Source organism: Lepisosteus oculatus, chromosome 6 (assembly GCF_040954835.1).
Source record: "Lepisosteus oculatus isolate fLepOcu1 chromosome 6, fLepOcu1.hap2, whole genome shotgun sequence".
Lineage (NCBI taxonomy): Eukaryota > Metazoa > Chordata > Actinopteri > Semionotiformes > Lepisosteidae > Lepisosteus > Lepisosteus oculatus.
Genome location: NC_090701.1, coordinates 41,954,648 through 41,974,164, shown reverse-complemented (window position 1 = coordinate 41,974,164; position 19,517 = coordinate 41,954,648). Strand labels below are relative to the sequence as shown.

Here is a 19,517-nt window from a genome sequence, read left to right as displayed (position 1 = left end):
TCGCCTGTTTGAGCGGATCGTGTGTGAGTGGAGAGTGTTTGCTCTCTCTCTGGGGTCTCCGGGTCACCTCTGTACCCGCGGGGTGTCAATGCAGACTTCCGGCCACGCCTGCGCTCTGGGCTTCTGGGAGGCGGCGACCCCTGCCGGCAGTGAGCGGGTGCGGGTGATTTTTTAAGGCTTCGGGTTTCTTATTCCTGCGGAGTTTCCTTCTGGTTTTGGTTTTGTCACTCCATCCATTTTCTAACCATTCCGCGCTGAGAGGTGGCAATGTCGCCCGCATCTGATTTAATTACCTCAACATTTCAAATTCATCTCATCCTTCTGGTTTAAAAGTCAAAAAGAAGATTCCTGTCAATCCTTCAAGTCTTGCCCAGTGGCGCATATGAGAATAATAATAATAATAATAATAATAAAATAATAATAATAATAATAATAATAATAATAATTGCTTAAACTTATATAGCACTTTTCTGGACACTCCACTCAAAGCGCTTTACAGGTAATGGGGACTCCCCTCCACCACCACCAATGTGCAGCCCCACCTGGATGATACTTTAAAATCTTGTCAGCACGTTTACTTCCTATAGGGACCAGTCTCTGTCTCCGCCTGCACTCTCGGTGAAGTACCCGGATGAAACCAGCCGAGTAACATGCCCTAAACTAAGACACGGTCCAGAAAGGAGTGAATACCCCTCTACCGGGGCTTAGTAACTGCTGCACACTTAATTCATGGTTGAATTTCTGGTTTACGTCCTAACGGAACCCAGAGCTCCGTGCAGCTCTTTTTTATCAACCAGCATAAACAACGTCACTTGTCTGTGCCGGGTTGTGTGTTGCTGAAAGCCCCGTTTCTGCCGCTTTCTGAAGCTGAAACACGTTTCGTTATCAAGATATTGCGTCTTCTTTCTTCAGGGAGTGACGTCACGAAGGTGCCCTTTAAAGGCGGAAGAGTCACGTGACTGATAAACAGCGGCGAAAAGGAAGAGTTTCAGTCCCAGAAGCCCCCAGAGTTAATAATTCCCCAGGGCCCGGTGGGATCTCACCATCATTGTCTCCAAGCAATGAGAGAAGAGCAGTGGTCTTCCAACAGTCCCTTAACACAGAGACAGGACCCAGAGACTGGAGAATAGCTCCTGTAACTCCTTTCTCATAAAGCAGACAGGAGACATAACTGATCCAGGTGCTTGTAGACCAAGACACCCGACTCCTCTTGCATGTAAAGTAATGGAAACATTAGAACTGAACTAGGGGACCTGGATGAAATATACTCAGCAATGATTTAGAAAAGGTAGCTCCTGTCTCACAGCAACAACAGCAACAGATACACATAGATACACATAGGGCATATGGTATGAAGTGTTAAGATTTTCAGAAGCACTTTTGTAAAGTTCCCCAAAATCAATTAATTCTCAAGTTGTAAGGTGGCAGGCATTGAGGGAAATGTGTCTGGATAGAGAATTAGCTATTAAATCTATAACAGAGGGAACAGATAAGAGGTGAATACTCTAATTAGCGTAATGAAATTAGAGGAGTACCCCAGAGATCTGTACTGGGACCACTGATCTAATTTACATCTTCGAGACGGTGTGGGGAACCAGTATGAGACAAAATGTTGAGATATGAGATATGAGATTTTTCTTTGGCATGACCGTACAAAACTACAAAAAACAACACTCAAAATACAGATTAAAAACAAATAATAATCATAGACATGCAACAACACATAAACACACATCACACTCTCATTACACACAATCCGCTAGCTCAATACAGGAAACAGTCACTTAGCTGTGTTTAATATGCCAATTACACAGGGAATAAAAGATTTCCTGTAGACATTTTCTTCTCGTCTTATCATCTTGTATCACGTCCTTTCATAATGTATAAACAATTAAATATCATACTCTTTTATCACTAAGACTTGAGGGCACTAGGGCACTACAAGGTATAAGAATGCACACACATCTCGATACTTTCCTATCTCAATGACTCTCTCGTGCAGTGTAAATGTCCTGTAGTGTCCAGTCAGTGTGTCTGGACTGTATTAACCCCTCTCTCTCAGTGCAGTGTTAATGTACTGTAGTGTCCAGTCAGTGTGTCTGGACTGTATTAACCCCTCTCTCTCAGTGCAGTGTTAATGTACTGTAGTGTCCAGTCAGTGTGTCTGTACTGTATTAACCCCTCTCTCTCAGTGCAGTGTTAATGTACTGTAGTGTCCAGTCAGTGTGTCTGTACTGTATTAACCCCTCTCTCTCAGTGCAGTGTTAATGTCCTGTAGTGTCCAGTGTGTCTGTACTGTATTAACCCCTCTCTCTCAGTGCAGTGTTAATGTCCTGTAGTGTCCAGTCAGTGTGTCTGTACTGTATTAACCCCTCTCTCTCAGTGCAGTGTTAATGTCCTGTAGTGTCCAGTCAGTGTGTCTGTACTGTATTAACCCCTCTCTCTCAGTGCAGTGTTAATGTGCTGTAGTGTTCAGTCAGTGTGTCTGTACTGTATTAACCCCTCTCTCTCAGTGCAGTGTTAATGTCCTGTAGTGTCCAGTCTGTGTGTCTGGACTGTATTAACCCCTCTCTCTCAGTGCAGTGTTAATGTCCTGGAGTGTCCAGTCAGTGTGTCTGGACTGTATTAACCCCTCTCTCTCAGTGCAGTGTTAATGTCCTGTAGTGTCCAGTCAGTGTGTCTGGACTGTATTAACCCCTCTCTCTCAGTGCAGTGTTAATGTCCTGTAGTGTCCAGTCAGTGTGTCTGGACTGTATTAACCCCTCTCTCTCAGTGCAGTGTTAATGTCCTGTAGTGTCCAGTCTGTGTGTCTGGACTGTATTAACCCCTCTCTCTCAGTGCAGTGTTAATGTCCTGTAGTGTCCAGTCAGTGTGTCTGGACTGTATTAACCCCTCTCTCTCAGTGCAGTGTTAATGTCCTGTAGTGTCCAGTCTGTGTGTCTGGACTGTATTAACCCCTCTCTCTCAGTGCAGTGTTAATGTCCTGTAGTGTCCAGTCTGTGTGTCTGGACTGTATTAACCCCTCTCTCTCAGTGCAGTGTTAATGTCCTGTAGTGTCCAGTCAGTGTGTCTGGACTGTATTAACCCCTCTCTCTCAGTGCAGTGTTAATGTCCTGTAGTGTCCAGTCTGTGTGTCTGGACTGTATTAACCCCTCTCTCTCAGTGCAGTGTTAATGTCCTGTAGTGTTCAGTCAGTGTGTCTGGACTGTATTAACCCCTCTCTCTCAATCCCTAATGGCGTTCTTTTTTCCAGAATTCCTTTTCAGGTCCAGTATTTGTTTCTCCAGTATTGCCATCTTGGCTTCCAGACTCCGGTGTTTGTCGTCTGCCGTTGCCCCACGCAGCCCCCCCAGGAGCACGGAGACAACCAGTAGGGCCACCAGGAGCACAGCCCTCTTGTACGGATCCTCCACGTGGTACAGGATGGAGAAGAAAGCCCACATGAACAGGCTGAACTTGACCAGCCACAGGACCCGCCTCAGCACAGAGCCAACCAATCGCAGCGCCAGGGAGATCAGCCAGTATCCAATCAGGGTGGCCAGGCCCCACTGCATCATCTTGGCGACCTCCTCGGCAGTGAAGAGTGGCGTGGTCAGGCGAACTGTGCGGGACAACAGGACAGTGTCAGTGCAGAGTGCACCCTGCGCACAGGGAGATCAGAATGACATGTGAGCCACTGAACATCATCTCTCACCATTGACCTCTGCAGTTTTCAGCAGCTCGATACAGAGTCCAGCGACGACGTTCAGCCCAGTTGCAGCTCCCTCTGACAGCACTCTCACCGCACTCTGAGCGACCTGCCAGGACAGGGTCAGCGTTACTGCTGCCTCACTGGCAGAACCCCTACAGCCGGGCCCAATACCACAGATCAGAACCCCTACAGCCGGGCCCAATACAGCAGATCAGAACCCCTGCAGCCAGGCCCAATACAGCAGATCAGAACCCCTGGAGCCGGGCCCAATACAGCGGATCAGAACCCCTGCAGCCAGGCCCAATACAGCAGATCAGAACCCCTGGAGCCGGGCCCAATACAGCGGATCAGAACCCCTGCAGCCAGGCCCAATACCACAGATCAGAACCCCTGGAGCCGGGCCCAATATCGCTGACCAGAACCCCTACAGCCGGGCCCAATACCACAGATCAGAACCCCTACAGCCGGGCCCAATACAGCAGATCAGAACCCCTGCAGCCGGGCCCAATACAGCAGATCAGAACCCCTGGAGCCGGGCCCAATACCACAGATCAGAACCCCTACAGCCGGGCCCAATACAGCAGATCAGAACTCCTGCAGCCGGGCCCAATACAGCAGATCAGAACCCCTGGAGCCGGGCCCAATACAGCGGATCAGAACCCCTGCAGCCAGGCCCAATACAGCAGATCAGAACCCCTGGAGCCGGGCCCAATACAGCGGATCAGAACCCCTGCAGCCAGGCCCAATACAGCAGATCAGAACCCCTGGAGCCGGGCCCAATACAGCGGATCAGAACCCCTGCAGCCAGGCCCAATACAGCGGATCAGAACCCCTGCAGCCGGGCCCAATACAGCGGATCAACACCCCAGCAAGAACGCAGTACTTTAACTGGAACTGTACCTTCGGTTATGGGGCTGCGTTCTCTGTGCCATTTAAGGCTCAAAGGTTTGTGAACAGAAGTCTGAACAAGCAAGCAAACAGACCGATTCACGGTGGCAATCAACACCACCGATGAAGAGATCAACTGAACTGCAAGCCAACACTAACAGTAACACTAACCCCCTGTCTCCTCCCCGGGACCAGGGCTGGGAACCACAGCACCATGTCTCTGTGCCAACCAGTGCAAACTGTCTTCTGACCCACGTCCTGGGCAGCACCGACACCCGGCAGCTGAATCAGGAGGGTCAAAGGTCACAGAGGATAGGCTGAACTCTGGGCGCCGTCCCCCTGCCCAGAAACCTCAGGTGATGTCCCAGTAGCCGTCACTCCCGGCGTAAGAGAAGAATAACCCCCAGGCTCCATCTCCGAGCCCAGCCCAGAGTCCGGCCCGGGCGCAAGAGGAAGGAAAGCGCCGGGCTCAAGCCTCACCTCCAGCGCGCTGTCCAGGGTCTCCGGCCCGACCACCGACTCCGCCGCCCGGCGCGCCCGTCCGCAGCCTTCGGCGACCACACCCTGGAGCTGGTTCCAGGTGCCGCCGGCTCCCCGACTCTCCCCGGCCGGCCCGGGCTGCCCGAGACAGGCCGGTAGGGCCGCGCACAGCACCGCCAGCAGCACAGCGAAGGGTCTCCGGAGCGGGTACAAAGCCATCGCCAGCACCTGTCCGAGATCGGGACTCCAACACAGCCGACGGGCGAGTTCGCGATTTAAAACCTGGAGTTGAGCCCCGTCCGCCCTGCTTAGCACGTAAAGCTGAGAATGTTACTCATCAGAGAGCAACCCTTTTTTTTAGAAAACGCACAGCTGTCTCGCAATAATAGAAGTTTAAATCCAATTTTAAAGGAACCTCTTCAAGTGCGAGTGAACCAGCTCTCCCTCATGAAGTATCTGCAGTCCAGAGGCCGCGCTCGTTTCCCAGTTAAACCAGGTTGTAGAAGATTAAATCTAAGACGACGAAAAGGTTGCTAAAAAGACTCCCGAAAAACTTAGAACATCAACTGAAACTCAGCGGCGATTTATGTATTTTATTAAAAATGATATATCCTGGTATAAGATGCGCCTCTGTCACAGCCTGCACAACCTTGTCTGGACTGCTGAGCCACACGAAGGCACAGTTCACTGGGAGATAAAATAAAGTCGCACTGAAATCTAAAACACCACATTAAGCCGCGACCTTCTGCGGCTAAAAATAGATATCTTTAAAAAAATACACAGCTGGCGCTGGAGAAGAGAGTTTTGTGCAAATGGAGGTCTGTCTTCAGTCCAAACGAGGGCTCCTTAATGTAGCTTTCGATCCGGGTTTAACTACTTGTTGCTGTTTTAAAGAAGTAATATTTTTTTTTAATTAAAGGCTGACGATATCGGAAAAAGCGAGTTAAAACAGCGAAGCAATTAAAAGTTCGGCTAACTAAGCGAGCAAACACGGGCAATGTTTAGGACGCTCCTATCGCTAATATTAGTTACCGCTACAATGTTAGAAGCCTTCTGCTGAGCTGTATCTCCTTAAACGACCTGAGCCACCCCGCCCCGCCCTACCCGCCAGACTAAAGCGGAGTGACTCACACAGTATGCATGTTAAATTGGAGCCAAGCCCGTGCCTGGCGAGGGGCGTTGGAGCACCGTTGCATTTCGGGAGTTGTAGTTTGTGTGCAATTGAATTCCAAAGTAAACTTTATTATTGTCATTCCCTAATGGCAAATGGACAGCGTCCAGTACAGGACTACAACATATTCTGTGAGATGTATGAGACGTAAAACCGAGGTCCCGACTCTCTGCAGTTAAAAATCCCAGGACGTTTCTCGAAAAGAGTAGGGGTGTAACCCCGGCGTCTTGGCCAAATTTCCCATTGGCCCTTATCAATCATGGCCTCCTAATAATCCCCCTCTATGAATTGGCTACATTACTCTGCTCTCCTCCCCACTGAGAGCTGATGTGTGGTGAACGTTGTGGCGCACTATGGCTGCTGTCGCATCATCCAGGTGGATGCTGCACATTGGTGGTGGTGGAGGGGAGTCCCCATTACCTGTAAAGCGCTTTGAGTGGAGTGTCCAGAAAAGTGCTATATAAGTGCAAGCAATTATTATTATCATTATTACTATTATTATTATAACCTCCCGGGAGGTTAGATCTCTGCCACGCGATAGCGGGGCTCTCACACCGATCCTGCAAAACTGCCTCCGCGCCTCCGCCGCCCCCGTCTTAACAGACTTCCCAACCCGTGCGGGTCCTGACCCGAGGGCCCCTGGCTTTAATTCACACACTGCGTACAGCACCTCTGGGTCACGAGTCAGCCAGCTGTGCCGTTACACACTGCACTGCCCTCCTGCAGTCAGGCCCTGGGCTGCGGGGCACTGCCATGCCACCCTGGTGCCACCCTCGGCCACCTGCTTCCCCGCACCGAGCTTTCCGGCGTCCTGATCTCCCCACCCTGCCCTGCCCTGCCCTCTCGGGCCCTGTGCTCCCCCGAGGAAGAGGGGGTTCCTGGTTTGGAAGAGCGGGTTGGACTCTCTTGCTCACCCACGGATCGTAATTGTGAACAAACTGGAAGAAACCTCACGGGGCGCCCCACCGCCGAGCCCCGAAACTGCTCAGCATCTTCACCGACCCCCCTCTCCTCCCCGTCACTGGCTCACCCTGATGTGCTCATTCAGACCTGTATTTAAGCTGCGTGTGAGGTGACTGGGTTTGTGGCTGTGGCTGCTGTTCTGTGTCTGTGGTTTTGGGTGACCCCTTTAAAGTCTTTGAACTGCAAGCGGAGCTGAGCTCTGTCCTCCGCGGACGGGGGCTGGAGACGGCGGCTGCGATCAGGCTCTGCGAGGCAGGAGGGGGCGTCAGTGAGAACAGGAGGACTGTTGGAATCGAGAGGCCCGTGTGCACTTCTCGTTCACTCGACTGAGAATGCTCACTGTGAGGGGACCTGTGTGTCTCTCCCCCACACCGACCCAAGACCAGATTTCAGATAAGACCACTTTATTGGCCATATACAATTTCTTGCATTTGTCTTTTCCCATACCCCAGCTTGCTCTCCATGAGACACACAGACAGGGAGCTTTTATATTTCATTATTTCATATTTCCATAGGGTCAGCTATTTATACGGCACCCCTGGAGCAGTTGGGGTTAAGGGTCTTGCTCAGGGGCCCAACTGAGTAGGATTCCTCTGCCGGCTGCGGGATTTGAACCGGCAACCTTCCAGCCACAGGAGCATATCCTTAGCCACAGAGCCACCGGTTCGCCCCCTGTTGGGTAGTTAGGAGCTAGTTGATCCCAGGATTTCATCCAGCATCCAGAAACCAGTGTATTGGTTTTAACATCATGGCTGGGAAGCTTGTTCCACACTCCCACCGCCCTTTGTGTAAAGACATGCCTCTTGACCTGACTGCAGGACCTCGTCCAGGTTCTTGAGAGAAGCCAGAGTATCGGCTTCAACGACATCAGTGGATACAAATCATCCTGCAACTCATACATCATACATAGCAGCCATATCACCCTGCAACTCACAACTGGCAACCCACTGAAGCTAAGCAGGTGTGAGCCTGGTCAGAACCTGGATGGGAGACCTCCTGGGAAAAACTAAGGTTGCTGCTGGAAGAGGTGTTAGTGGGGCCAGTAGGGGGCGCTCACCCTGTGGTCCACGTGGGTCCTAATGCCCCAGTATATTGACGGGGACACTGTACTGTAAACAGGCCCCGTCCTTCGGATGAGATGTAAAACCGAGGTCCTGACTCTCTGTGGTCATTAAAAATCCCAGGGCGTTTCTTGAAAAGAGTAGGGGTGTAACCCCGGCGTCCTGGCCAAATTTCCCATTGGCCCTTATCAATCATGGCCTCCTAATAATCCCCCTCTATGAATTGGCTACATTACTCTGCTCTCCTCCCCACTGATAGCTGATGTGTGGGGAGCGTTCTGGCGCACTATGGCTGCCGTTGCATCATCCAGGTGGATGCTGCACATTGGTGGTGGTGGAGGGGAGTCCCCATTACCTGTAAAGCGCTTTGAGTGGAGTGTCCAGAAAAGCGCTATATAAGTGTAAGCAATTATTATTATTAATTATCCTGGTTTCTTCCCCCTTTCCGCTGGTAAGCGTTACAGGAGCATAAAGTCACGAACCTCCTCCACATTCAGAGACACTTTCTTCCCTGCAAACTGTCAGATTATTCAATCCATGCTGAAAAGAGAAGAAAGAAGACACAATGTTTCGGCCGTTGAGCCTTCTTCAGGTGCCGAAACGTTGCGTTTTCTCTCTTCTCTTTTCAGCATGGAATAAACCTATTACTTGTTCCATTGCAGCCTACGCATGCTGACGCAGCTCCCCACCTGAACTACTTCAGATTATTCAATTCTACCTCTACCACTGACTCATACTGACGTTTTTTTTCCACATTTCTTGTGCTGACTTGTATTTTAAATTGTATGTGATTTCACTTCACTGCTGTTCTGTGTTTATATTTTGGTGTTTCCTCAATGTCTTTGTATTGGAGCATACATGCAAACAAGCATTTCATTGCACTCGTGCATAAGACAAGCGAACTCAGCTGAACTGGGCCACTTGTTCCACACTTGGTTTCTTTCAAGAAACAGCTGGATGGGATTGTAGTGCTAATAGCTTCTACCAACCCAATGGGTTAGACGTAACATTTCTTAGGATGGCCTGCAAGCTCACACGTTCACTGGCTTTCCCACTCTAGTCGCATACTGCTAACAGAAATTTCTTTTAGCCAATGAAAATGAGAGTACCTGGCGCTCTAACGACAACCTTTCTCTCGACCCAGAAGGAGGCGGGCCTGTAAGTCGTGATTCGCCTGTGGATTGGCTCAATTTGTCAAATGGGCGGTGTCGGAGGAGCATCGCGCCGAGTAAGAACACCTGTCATTGGTCAAGATGTGGGAGAAGGCGGGGCTGGAGGACCGGGAGCTCTCGGAAGCTATCCCAGCATGCCGAGCGCGCCGCGGCGGTACTAAGTCGCGCGGCGTGTTGTTGCAGAGTTGTAATTCGCTGGGGCAAGTGTGTAAAAAATAAATCAAATCTACCGAAAGGACAGCGGAGATCTCCAGCACCCGATTCCGTTGTTGGCTGGAGGGTTTGAATCATGTCTTTCGTTTGTGCTAGTAAGTCCTGGCCGCCGGGAAAGCTCGGAAAAAAAGAGTTTCATTGTGAAGTAAAGACGCGTTGTAAATGTCGGCACGCAGTCGAGTTTTCCAGGGCTTGCGGCGATACACATCGTGAATTTGCCGATAGTAGCAGCAGTAGCGTGGGTTTCGTGTGTTGTGTAGAAAAAGCCTGTGTTTCTGGGAATGTTTTGGGTGCGCGAGTTGAGTTGAGGTGAGGTGGGAGTGTGGGTCGGGGGAGGTGACGGAAGTTCGTTTCTCTCCCGTGTTGCAGTCTCTGCGCCTCATCGCTGCTTATTGAGACGGGTTTTTCTGCCTAAAAGTAACATCGGCGGCGGCAGGATTGTGCCACTGCACGTGTGAGCCCACAGTCCTGCGTGAGGCTCCCCCACTCGAGAAGGGAGCTGTGCAAGGGTCCTCTGGCCTTGCAGTTCTGATGGTAACAGTACCTGCTGCCTGGGCACAGGCGGGTTTGTGCGCCGCAGGGCCTGATGCAGACGTTCAAAGACGACTGCTTTTGTTTTCCCGGATGATTTTCAGAGAGGCCGTTACCCTCGTGGGTTAACAGCCGTGTCTGTGTTGCCGTGGGAGGGGGGGTTGTGTGAACTTCAGTGGACACTGACTCCGTCTTGCTCTCCCCCAGTCTGTCACGAGGTGCCGGAGCACCCCTGCGTGTCCCCGGTGTCCAACCAGGTGTTCGAGCGGCGGCTGATCGAGAAGTACATCGCGGAGAACGGCGCTGACCCCATCACCGGCCAGCCGCTGTCCGAGGAGCAGCTGGTGGACATCAAGGGTGAGGCTTCTGTGTGTCTGCTGTCCCTCTATCACTAATCCCAGCCCCAGTGCTGTCCAGCTGCTGGACATCAAGGGTGAGGCCTCTGTGTGTCTGCTGTCCCTCTATCACTAATCCCAGCCCCAGTGCTGTCCAGCTGCTGGACATCAAGGGTGAGGCTTCTGTGTGTCTGCTGTCCCTCTATCACTAATCCCAGCCCCAGTGCTGTCCAGCTGCTGGACATCAAGGGTGAGGCTTCTGTTTGTCTGCTGTCCCTCTAGCCCTAATCCCAGCCCCAGTGCTGTCCAGCTGCTGGACATCAAGGGTGAGGCTTCTGTGTGTCTGCTGTCACTCTATCACTAATCCCAACCCAGTGCTGTCCAGCTGCTGGACATCAAGGGTGAGGCCTCTGTGTGTCTGCTGTCCCTCTAGCCCTAATCCCAGCCCCAGTGCTGTCCAGCTGCTGGACATCAAGGGTGAGGCTTCTGTGTGTCTGCTGTCCCTCTATCACTAATCCCAGCCCCAGTGCTGTCCAGCTGCTGGACATCAAGGGTGAGGCTTCTGTGTGTCTGCTGTCACTCTAGCCCTAATCCCAGCCCCAGTGCTGTCCATCTGCTGGACATCAAGGGTGAGGCTTCTGTGTGTCTGCTGTCCCTCTATCACTAATCCCAGCCCCAGTGCTGTCCATCTGTTGGAGATCAAGAGTGAGGCTTCTGTGTGTCTGCTGTCAATCTAACCCTAATCCCAGCCCCAGTGCTGTCCAGCTGCTGAAGAGCAGCTTGTAGACATCAAGGGTGAGGATTCTGTGTGTCTGCTGTCAGTCTAACCCTAACCCCAACCTCGTCTGCTGTCCAGCTGCTGTCTGAAGAGCAGCTCGTGGACATCAAAGGTGAGGTGTGTCTTGCCATCTCCCACGCTGCACTGCTGGGATGCCTGAGCAGCTCGCTGCTGTAGGAGGCGTGAAAGATGAACCTCAGCACTGTGTTCTACCGCATGGCTGACCCGGTAGGGAGCTACGTCCTGGGAGAGGTGGATCTAGCCGAGCAGCGCGGGGAAGGGTCCTTTTCCGCACAACATCGTGTCCTCCTGCACGGCCGGGGAAGGCTGTCGGCAGACCTGAAAGCACACGCGTGCTTGCTGTTCCTGCTGATGTAGCGGGGCTCGGAGTGCTCAGCCCCTTCTGACTCGTGCACAGTGTCAGACTCGGCCGTGGAGTTATCCCCTGTCTCCGCAGCGGCCGAGAGCTGCTGGGGTCTAATCCCAGCAGGGGCAGGGAGAGCTGTAGCTTCTTTCGCCCCTGGAAGTGCTGCATTGGAGCCTTCATGTTGGACTGAACACTTCCACTGGAACAAATGCATGTATATCATGATTCCTTTCCCGTCCAACCCTTCTACTTACTAACTGATCCGAGGATCTCGGCCTGCAGTTTCTTTAAAGAGTCCAGGGTATCGGCTTCAACGTCATAGCAGGGCGGTTTGTTTTACACTCACACTCCCACTCCCACTCGTAAACTAGCTTTAGTGAAGAAAGAAGTTTGTTCCAGGTCCCTGGTGTCTGAGCCTTGGGGTCTTATTTGTGTTCTTGGCTTATGCAGAAGCAAGCCTTGTGTACTGCTAGAGACTTCAGAAAAAAAACCCATTAAGTACAGTCCAAACAGTTTCTGATTTCTGTGCTGAAGGAATCGAGATCCTGATGCGCGGAGCTCCCACTGCTGGTGTCAGCAGGACCTGTCGAGTTCCAGAGGGACCGTCTCTATTAACCACCCTCTCTCTCTTTCAGTCTCTCACCCCATCAGGCCCAAGGCTCCGTCTGCAACCAGTATTCCTGCCATTCTCAAGGCACTACAGGATGAGTGGGTGAGTTTCTCAGTGTGTCTGGACTGTATTAACCCCTCTCTCAGTGCAGTGTTAATGTACTGGAGTGTCCAGTCAGTGTGTCTGGACTGTATTAACCCCTCTCTCTCAGTGTTAATGTACTGGAGTGTCCAGTGAGGGTCTGTCGTGTTTTATTTGCTGTAGTAACTCCACTGTCTGTCTTTCAGGATGCAGTGATGCTGCACAGCTTCACTCTCAGACAGCAGCTGCAGACGACTCGTCAGGAGCTGTCTCACGCCCTGTATCAGCATGATGCCGCCTGCCGTGTCATTGCCCGGCTCACCAAGGAGGTCACCGCTGCCAGAGAAGGTACAGCTCTCAGTGCCTTTTGTCTGGTCGCCTGTTGTCGTTCATCCTTGTTAGACATCAAACTGATAGCTCCCTGCTTTCTCTGTAGCCCTGGCGACGCTGAAGCCTCAGGCGGGATTGGTGGTTCCACAGGCAGTGCCCGCCTCCCAGCCCACTGCCGCAGTGAGTCATTGGTTAAACGACCTGCCTGTCAGTGTAAAGTTACCCGGGATGCGTTGTGTGAATCGATGTGACGAGTGTTTGTTTCTCTCAGGGAGGTGGGGAGCCCATGGAAGTCAGCGAGCAAGTGGGAATGACTCCGGAGATCATACAAAAGGTACTGTAAGCTGCTCTTTCTCATACCTGCTGCAATGTTTGGTCACTTTTTTCAGTAAGCTCTGTGCTGAAGACGAGCTCCCGGGATCTGCTTCTGTAGCTAGTTGACAGAGCAGCACTGCCCCCTGATGGGACACTCGTTCTTCACAGAGTAACCTCCACTGAATCCAGCCTGTACCCCTCAAATACAGCAGCTTATTGCCCCCGAAATCCAGCAGGGGCCTGCAGCCCGTACCCCCTGATCCAGCAGGGCGCCTGGCTTTGTTGGGGTACAGGTCTACAGCTGCTAGCCCCATGCAGCAGGGTTTCATGAGTGATTCCATTAGTGATATCTTCCCATTGTGGCGTCGCGGCCACAGAGGAGCTGGTGACTGGCCTGTCGGTGTGGCTGCCGTGCCGCAGTGCCTTCAGGGCTCTCCTCACAGCCCTCCTGTGAGCCAGCGAGGGCTTGACTTCTCTCGCAGAGCTCGTCTGGCCTCGAGGCTTGTCTGCTCTTAGTCTGTTACACACTCCAGAAGCAATGGGTTTATATTAACTGATATCTCCCTCTCTCTCTTCAGCTCCAAGACAAGGCCACTGTCCTGACCACCGAGAGAAAGAAGGTCAGTCTGCGAGGACACTCTCTTTCCGTCTGCTCTAACTGTCATCACCCGTGTGATTTTAACCCCTCTCTCTCCCCCACACTGACTCTGCTTAAGAGCACCAGATAAGTCACAAACCAGAGCACATCCCGTCTGTTAGGTAGTTAACTGATCCAAAGATCTCATCCAGCTGTTTTTTGAAAGAAACGCTGGTATCGGCTTAACAACACAGCTGGACAGCCTGTTCCACACTCCCACCCTCCTTTGTGTAAAGAAGTGAGTTCTGTTCTCGGTTTTAAACGTACTTCCATGATTTCTGGTTTGTGTTTCTCTCCTAATTGCAAAGTCCCCTGGGCTGACTTTACATTTGAGGAGGCTGAATACTTTTTTCTTAGAATTAATTTTCTCCCCCCTTTTCTGCTCTGACTCTCTCGCACAGTGATGATGATGATGATAATAATTACATTTAAAAGTAATAGTCATAACATCGTACGGCAGAGTCATTGCAGTACGTGCTCTCTGTATGTCTGTTAAACTCTTCCCTGTCTGTTTCAGTAACCCCTGCTTCCTCTTTCTTTCAGAGAGGGAAGACCGTTCCCGAAGAGCTGGTCAGGGCTGAAGATCTCAGCAAGTACAGACAAGTGGCTTCTCACGCTGTGAGTGTGGTCTAGGAGAGGGGTGGGCTGAAATGGTGATGGCAGGGGTCCACAGCGTGTCCAGAGATGGAAGATGCTGAGTTGGGGTGGGGGGGTGCTCCGTATGGCTCCTGTTGGATTGCAGAGCTGGGTTTGATGGGAATTGTGACCTTGTGCCCAGCAAGGATCGCAGCTCACTGCTGGGATAAGGGAGGAGTCTTTGTGTTCAGCTGCAGTGGTGGCACATGAAGACTTACCATCTCTCCTTCTCCCGCAGGGCCTGCACAGCGCCAGCATCCCTGGTATCCTGGCCCTGGATCTGTGCCCCACGGACACCAACAAAGTGCTCACAGGTGAGGACGCCATCGGATCGCTCTCCCCTCTCTGCGCTGAGCCACCGGCCCTTCTCCCCTTACCTCCCGTGCTTCTGTTTCAGGTGGCGCTGACAAGAATGTGGTTGTGTTTGACAAGAATGCTGAGCACATCATGGCTACACTGAAGGGACACACCAAGAAGGTCACCAGTGTCATCTACCACCCGTCACAGGTCTGTCTCTCACTGGAGAGCAGTGTTAATGTCCTGTAGTGTCTGGACTGTATTAAGCCCTCTCTCTCAGTGCAGTGTTAATGTCCTGTAGTGTCCAGTCAGTGTGTCTGGACTGTATTAACCCCTCTCTCTCAGTGCAGTGTTAATGTCCTGTAGTGTCCAGTCAGTGTGTCTGGACTGTATTAACCCCTCTCTCTCAGTGCAGTGTTAATGTCCTGGAGTGTCCAGTCAGTGTGTCTGGACTGTATTAACCCCTCTCTCTCAGTGCAGTGTTAATGTCCTGGAGTGTCCAGTCAGTGTGTCTGGACTGTATTAACCCCTCTCTCTCAGTGCAGTGTTAATGTCCTGGAGTGTCCAGTCAGTGTGTCTGGACTGTATTAACCCCTCTCTCTCAGTGCAGTGTTAATGTCCTGGAGTGTCCAGTCAGTGTGTCTGGACTGTATTAACCCCTCTCTCTCTCTCCCTCCCTCAGTCGGTGGTGTTCTCCTCCTCTCCGGACAGCACTATCAGGGTGTGGTCGGTCTCGAGCTCCAGCTGTGTCCAGGTGATCCGTGCTCACGAGAGCGGGGTGACTGGCCTTTCTCTGCACGCCACCGGGGACTACCTGCTCAGTGCCTCTGAGGATCAGGTAACCCTGCTGCAGCTGCGCCATGTTTTTCCCGCTGTGCCGCGGTCTGCGCACACTGCCGCCCTCAGAGCGGTCCGGCAGGGATGGGCTGGAGCCGTGGACCCGGCTCATTCCACATTGCCACTAGGGCTGCAGTCAGAGGGGTGCGTGTTGCCTCATCATGTATCATTTCTTCACATGGTCTCTTGAGATTCAGAACTCATAAAGTAACTCCACAGAGGCTATTCGGCACTTCGAGCCCGGTTGGTAGTTTATAATTAATTGAGCTGAGGATCTCATTCCAGCTGTTTCTTAAAGGAAAAGTCGGGATATCAGCTTCTCAACATAATGGCTGGGCATTATGGTCCCACACCCCTGCCTCCCTTTGTGAAAAAGGACATTCTTGTCCGACTTCCTGAAAGAAAGGAGCCGCAGGGTATCGGCTTCAGCTACATGGCTGGGCGGCCTGTGTGTGCTGTCCTGACTGAAGGGTCTCGTCCAGCTCCTTTTTGAAAGAAGCCAGACTGTCGGCTTGGTCAACACACAAAAGTCGCACACGGGAGGAGCCCTTCCAGTCTGTTCAGTCGGTAATTGATCCAGGGATCTCATCCAGCTGTTTCTCGAAAGAAGAGGGACTTTGACTTCCAACAACATGGCAGCTCTGAACATACAAGTTCAAACAGGAGGCCTGTAACTCCTGTCGTCGGTTTTAATGCTCTTCGCTGTAGCTTCAAATTGCGTCCCCTGGTTCGTGTACGGAAGCTCTCCCAGTGTAGCGTGACCACAGGGAGCAGTCTCCCAGAGTCGCTCTCGCCCCTGTCCAGCACGTCTCGTGTGCGGTGTGCTGTCAGGCTGCGGCCATCCTGATCCCGGTCCGTCGCGGAGCTTTGCTCCAGCCAGCTCTGTGATACGCTGGTGGGAACAGGATCGGTGGAGCTATGGGGGTTGGTGGTTGGAGCCAAGACCTGCAATGGAGTGGACTGGACCGGTCCGAACACTTCATGCCTCACTTGACGTAAGCGAGCAGCACGTGGCGGTAAACGCGCCAGCGTGGCATGATTCATCTCCAGGGTGCGATGTGAGCTGTGTACTTCAAGCTGCCTTCTCTGTCCAGCAGTCTTGCTCACCGTACCCCTGTCCTCGCTTCTTCCTCAGTACTGGGCGTTCTCCGATATCCAGACCGGCCGAGTGCTGACCAAGGTGACCGACGAGGCTGCTGGCTGTGGTGAGTCCCCTCTCTGTCCCCCATCAGTCTGCTAGCCCTGCGAGAATCAAGCCCTTCAACTTGCAAATGTCGTCATCATCATAGGCTGGTCTGTGGAGTCTGGGGTGAGAGGTCAGCCAAGGATCAGTGACCTGCTGTATTATGGAGTAGGACAGGATAGGAACCTGCTACTGTCCCAGTGTGAATTAATAGACGGGTGCACGGCTCATGGGTGACGTTCCTCTTCCGGGAGTGAGCTCTAGCAGGGGTCCAGGAGTGTGTGCGCTACCACCCTGTTGGCCACGCCTGAGCGCGTCTCCTCCCAGGGAGGAGTTCGGATCAAGTGCTCCTGGTTTCTCAGGCCAGCTGTTTGCTGATGTTTTGTGTTGTCAGCATTCTGTTAATACTGGTGTTATTGTAGTTGTCTGGCAGTGATCCACCACTGGAGTAAGGGTCCCTCACGATTTGTTCACAGATAAGTTTATCATAATATTGTTTCCCCATCATCCTCGGCTCTAGCCTGTGCTCCAGCTCCACCTGTATTTGACGTGTTTCCCCATCATCCTCAGCTCTGGCCCCTGCCCCAGCTCCACCTGTATTTGACGTGTTTCCCCATCATCCTCGGCTCTGGCCTGTGCCCTAGCTCTGCTCGTGCAGGCCTGGTGCCCCCTCACTGTGCCTGTTGTTAACGTTGATGTTTCATGTCTGCTGTTTCAGCCCTGACCTGCGCCCAGTTCCACCCTGACGGGCTGATCTTCGGCACGGGCACGGCCGACTCCCAGATCAAGATCTGGGACCTGAAGGAGCGCACCAACGTGGCCAACTTCCCCGGCCACAGCGGCCCCGTGACGGCCATCGCCTTCTCCGAGAACGGCTACTACCTGGCCACCGGCGCGCAGGACTGCTCCGTCAAGCTCTGGGATCTGAGGAAGCTGAAGAACTTCAAGACCATCACGCTGGACCACTCCTACGAGGTGAGGCGGCCAGTGTGCCCCACGCTGGGCGGGGGGAGTATGAGGGGGTCAGGGGTGCCCTGTACCAGGCAAGGGGCCAGGGGAACAGACCTCTTATCCTTCATTATCCTTCATATTGAAAATACTGTACCACAGGTGGACAGTGTGATGGGAAAGGGATAGTAAATCTCGTTGCTGGACTCGGAGAAGTGATGCACCTTCCAAAATCTTTCTGGGCTCTGGAGAATAACGAACAGGGTTAATAAACCCTGGTGAGCCTGCAGCTCCGCTCTCCTGTCCCCGAGTCCGCGGTCTCGCAGGAGCTGGGGGAAATCGGGGAGGAGCGCTGCAGTATTGAGAGCGCGCCCTCTCTGCGCTTTCGCAGCAGCTAAGAAAGCGTCGCTTCTGACGTGCGGCGGGTTCAGGGTGCGCTAGGACTTAAGTCAGCCAGTGGGTGTGTGTTTGGTGCGCTTGACGCACCGAACGGGAGTTTCCTGGGGCCGCGGGCTGGGTGGCTGCTCTGGGGGGCTGCGGGACGTCGCTGGGCCCTGCTGACGTCCCCCTTCTCCGTTCGCAGGTGAAGTCCTTGATATTTGACCAGAGCGGAACTTACTTGGCAGTAGGAGGGTCTGACATCAGGGTCTATATCTGCAAGCAGTGGTCTGAAGTCCTCAACTTCACCGGTAAGAGCATCTTCCTGAAGCAACACTCTACACAAACTAAACTCCTTTACTCCTTTAGCTTTTAACAACCAACCTCTACTGTAACTGGACTGTGACTGCCTACTGTATTACCCCCTCTCTCAGTGCAGCGCTAATGTCCTGTAGTGTCCAGTCAGTGTGTCTGGACTGTATTAACCCCTCTCTCTCAGTGCAGTGTTAATGTACTGTAGTGTCCAGTCAGTGTCTGTACTGTATTAACCCCTCTCTCTCTCTCTCACACAGAGCACACAGGCCTGGTGACAGGAGTGGCCTTTGGGCAGCATGCCCAGTTCCTAACCTCCTCTGGGATGGACCGCAGCCTCAAGTTCTACAGCCTGTGAGAGAGCCCTGTGGCCATGAGTAGAAATGCCGAGGACATGCTGTGAAGTACATGATGATTGAAAATGATAATGATGTTAACTGTATTACTGACCTGTCTGATGCAGTAACAGGTTGTCTTTGTGTTTTTTAAAAGAATTTTTTGTTAATTTTTGTCCTTGCCCATTGCCTTCATCTCTCTCACTCGCCCTCCTGCTTTCTTTGCCCCTCTCCCTTGGCGCCGCCCTCTAGCCTGTATATGTACCGCGCTCCCTCAGCGCTGCCGAACCCTTCCTCTGTACCTGTGCGGTGTGTGCAGACTGCCCCCTGGTGGCTGTCTGCAGTCATGCAGGCCTCTGACGCCACCTGCTAGTTCAGTTTTTATTTCAGATGTCTTGTAGGTTTTTAAAGTTGCCCATGGGCCTGTTCATGAGCTCTATACAGTCATGTGACGCCCCCCCGCCTGGCCTGGGCGCGTGCAGAGTTCCCAGCGCGAGTATCGCCCGCGGCCCGGTGGGCTCGGTGTCCGTTTCTTTGCTGTTTTTTATAGTGGCAGAAAGATTTCCGAAACCGGTCCGTATCTGTACGCAGTAATAATCCTGATAATAAAATCCTTTACTCCCGGCGCGTGTCCGCCTCTTCCTTCTGTCGTTCTGCGGATCTGCTCCGGGTCTCCCTCCTGTCCAGGAAGCAAGAGCCACTGGTTTCCTTCTGCAGCAGCGCTGGAAAAGTCGCCTGCTTCTAGTTTAAGACACCAGGAGAGAGCACAAGGGAGAGCCTCTCTCTGTAAAAGTGTGTGGAGCTGAGGGGAGACCGGAGAAATTCGGATCAGTGCACAGCACGCGGGAGAGAGTGCTGTGCTCCCGTGGGCGATGCCCAAGCAGCAGGGCTGGGAAAAGTGGTCTTGTTGTGGCTTCCCGTCGACTGGCGAAGAGGGCAGCGCTGCACTAGCAGAGGCTAGTGACCAA

At 52.5% G+C, this 19,517-nt stretch overlaps 2 protein-coding genes across 2 annotated transcripts; one reads left to right on the top strand and one right to left on the bottom strand.

The window, feature by feature from the left end:
• Positions 1–2,717: 2,717 nt before the first annotated feature.
• tmem109 (transmembrane protein 109) lies at positions 2,718–6,174 on the bottom strand. Its single transcript, XM_069191334.1, has 3 exons — positions 5,060–6,174; positions 3,695–3,797; positions 2,718–3,601 (listed from the first exon to the last, which is right to left on the bottom strand). The coding sequence occupies exons 1-3, from the start codon at positions 5,276–5,278 to the stop codon at positions 3,225–3,227; spliced, it is 699 nt and encodes a 232-aa protein (XP_069047435.1). The 5' UTR covers positions 5,279–6,174; the 3' UTR covers positions 2,718–3,224.
• A 3,374-nt stretch (positions 6,175–9,548) lies between these two features.
• Positions 9,549–19,172, top strand: prpf19 (pre-mRNA processing factor 19). Its single transcript, XM_069191333.1, has 15 exons — positions 9,549–9,734; positions 10,378–10,527; positions 12,286–12,362; positions 12,548–12,689; positions 12,778–12,851; positions 12,943–13,005; positions 13,565–13,606; positions 14,167–14,241; positions 14,498–14,573; positions 14,657–14,766; positions 15,239–15,394; positions 16,529–16,598; positions 17,295–17,551; positions 18,108–18,213; positions 18,475–19,172. The coding sequence occupies exons 1-15, from the start codon at positions 9,716–9,718 to the stop codon at positions 18,570–18,572; spliced, it is 1,515 nt and encodes a 504-aa protein (XP_069047434.1). The 5' UTR covers positions 9,549–9,715; the 3' UTR covers positions 18,573–19,172.
• Positions 19,173–19,517: the final 345 nt, after the last annotated feature.